At 62.9% G+C, this 1,408-nt stretch overlaps 1 protein-coding gene across 1 annotated transcript in view; it reads left to right on the top strand.

The window, feature by feature from the left end:
* The window catches only part of CPNE9 (copine family member IX), a gene marked incomplete at both ends in the record, with an annotated part of 5,438 nt that extends 4,122 nt beyond the window's left edge, over nt 1-1,316 (top strand). The window contains 6 exon segments of the mRNA XM_010281586.1: nt 94-221; nt 339-441; nt 519-576; nt 731-804; nt 919-1,052; nt 1,258-1,316. Of these exon segments, the coding sequence (XP_010279888.1) occupies nt 94-221; nt 339-441; nt 519-576; nt 731-804; nt 919-1,052; nt 1,258-1,316 (556 nt within the window).
* Nucleotides 1,317-1,408: the final 92 nt, after the last annotated feature.

The raw sequence follows: 1,408 nt of genomic DNA, 5'->3' as shown, positions 1-1,408 counted from the left end.
CCCACACTGGCTGCATCCTGCCCTGACATCCCGCAGCTGGGGGGGACACGGGGAGCTGTGGTCCCCCTCCAAGCACCTGTCCCTGTCTCCCAGAACAACAACGCGGACAACCCCAGCTGTGCCGGTATCGAGGGCGTGCTGGAGTCCTACCTCCAGAGCCTGCGCACTGTCCAGCTCTATGGTCCCACCAACTTTGCCCCTGTCATCAACCAGGTGGCTGGGTGAGCACCGGGGGTCTCTGTCCTCTTTGCTGTCCCCAAATGCCACCAGTCCCACAGTGGGGCCGGCTGTCCGCGCCAGTGGGGCTGCTGGAGGGAGCACATCCCTTGTCCCCATAGGGCGGCCGCCCAGGTGACTGACGGCTCGCAGTACCACGTCCTCCTCATCATCACTGACGGCGTTATCTCCGACATGCTGCAGACCAAGGAAGCCATTGTCACTGTGAGTGCACCCTCATCACCGTGAGTTCACCCCATGCCAGGTGCTGTCCCGGCTGCCACCCTGCCTCTGTTCCACAGGCTTCTGCCTTGCCCATGTCCATCATCATCGTGGGAGTGGGTCCAGCTGAGTTTGAGGGTGAGCTGGGGCTTGGGAACACCAGAGAAGGGGGAAAGAAACACCATCCCTTCCTCTGAGACGCCAAAGGCGTCCTTCCCGGAGGAAGGGATGGTGTTTCCGTCCCTGGTGGCAACACCACCGAGGCTCGGTGACACTGGCTGTCCCCCCCCAGCCATGGAGGAGTTGGATGGTGATGAGGTGCGGGTGTCTTCCCGGGGACGCTTCGCCGAGAGGGACATCGTACAGGTAACACTGGCATTGAGCCCAGTCCCACCACAAGCGAGAGATGCTCAGCCCCTTGCTGACCCCTGCAGCTGCAGAGTTGTTTCCAACCAGGCTGCAAACTTCCTTCCCTCAAAGTTCGTGCCGTTCCGGGATTACGTGGATGACTCAGGAAACCAGGTGCTGAGCATGGCCCGCCTGGCCAAGGACGTGCTGGCTGAGATCCCTGAGCAGCTCCTCTCCTACATGAAGACCCGTGACATCAAGCCTCGCCGGGCAGACCCCCAGTAGCTCCTCCATGGGCTGTGGGACCGGCTGATGGGGCAAGGACATGTGTCACCTTTCTTCTGCTGGTGGCCAAGGCTTAGCCATGGAGATATAGCCCCCCCCGAGTGATAATGAGCTGCTGTGGCTGGTGAACAGGGCTGGGACCTTTCTCTTTTGGCAGCAAGACCATGGGGCTGGACATCCCCGGCCACCCCCTCCTCCGGCCCGGCTGGCAGTGATGCCCCGACACAGCAGGGCCATCTCAGACTGTAGGGCAGTGCCGGTGCCCGGGCACAGGCTGGGGGGGGCCACGGTGTGTCCCCCCCTAGAGGGCAGCCCGGCTCTCTGCCCCGGGGAGGAG

This window comes from Phaethon lepturus, unplaced genomic scaffold (genome assembly GCF_000687285.1).
Source record: "Phaethon lepturus isolate BGI_N335 unplaced genomic scaffold, ASM68728v1 scaffold26832, whole genome shotgun sequence".
In the NCBI taxonomy this organism is placed as follows: Eukaryota; Metazoa; Chordata; class Aves; order Phaethontiformes; family Phaethontidae; genus Phaethon; species Phaethon lepturus.
This window is presented reverse-complemented; position numbering and strand designations above follow the sequence as displayed.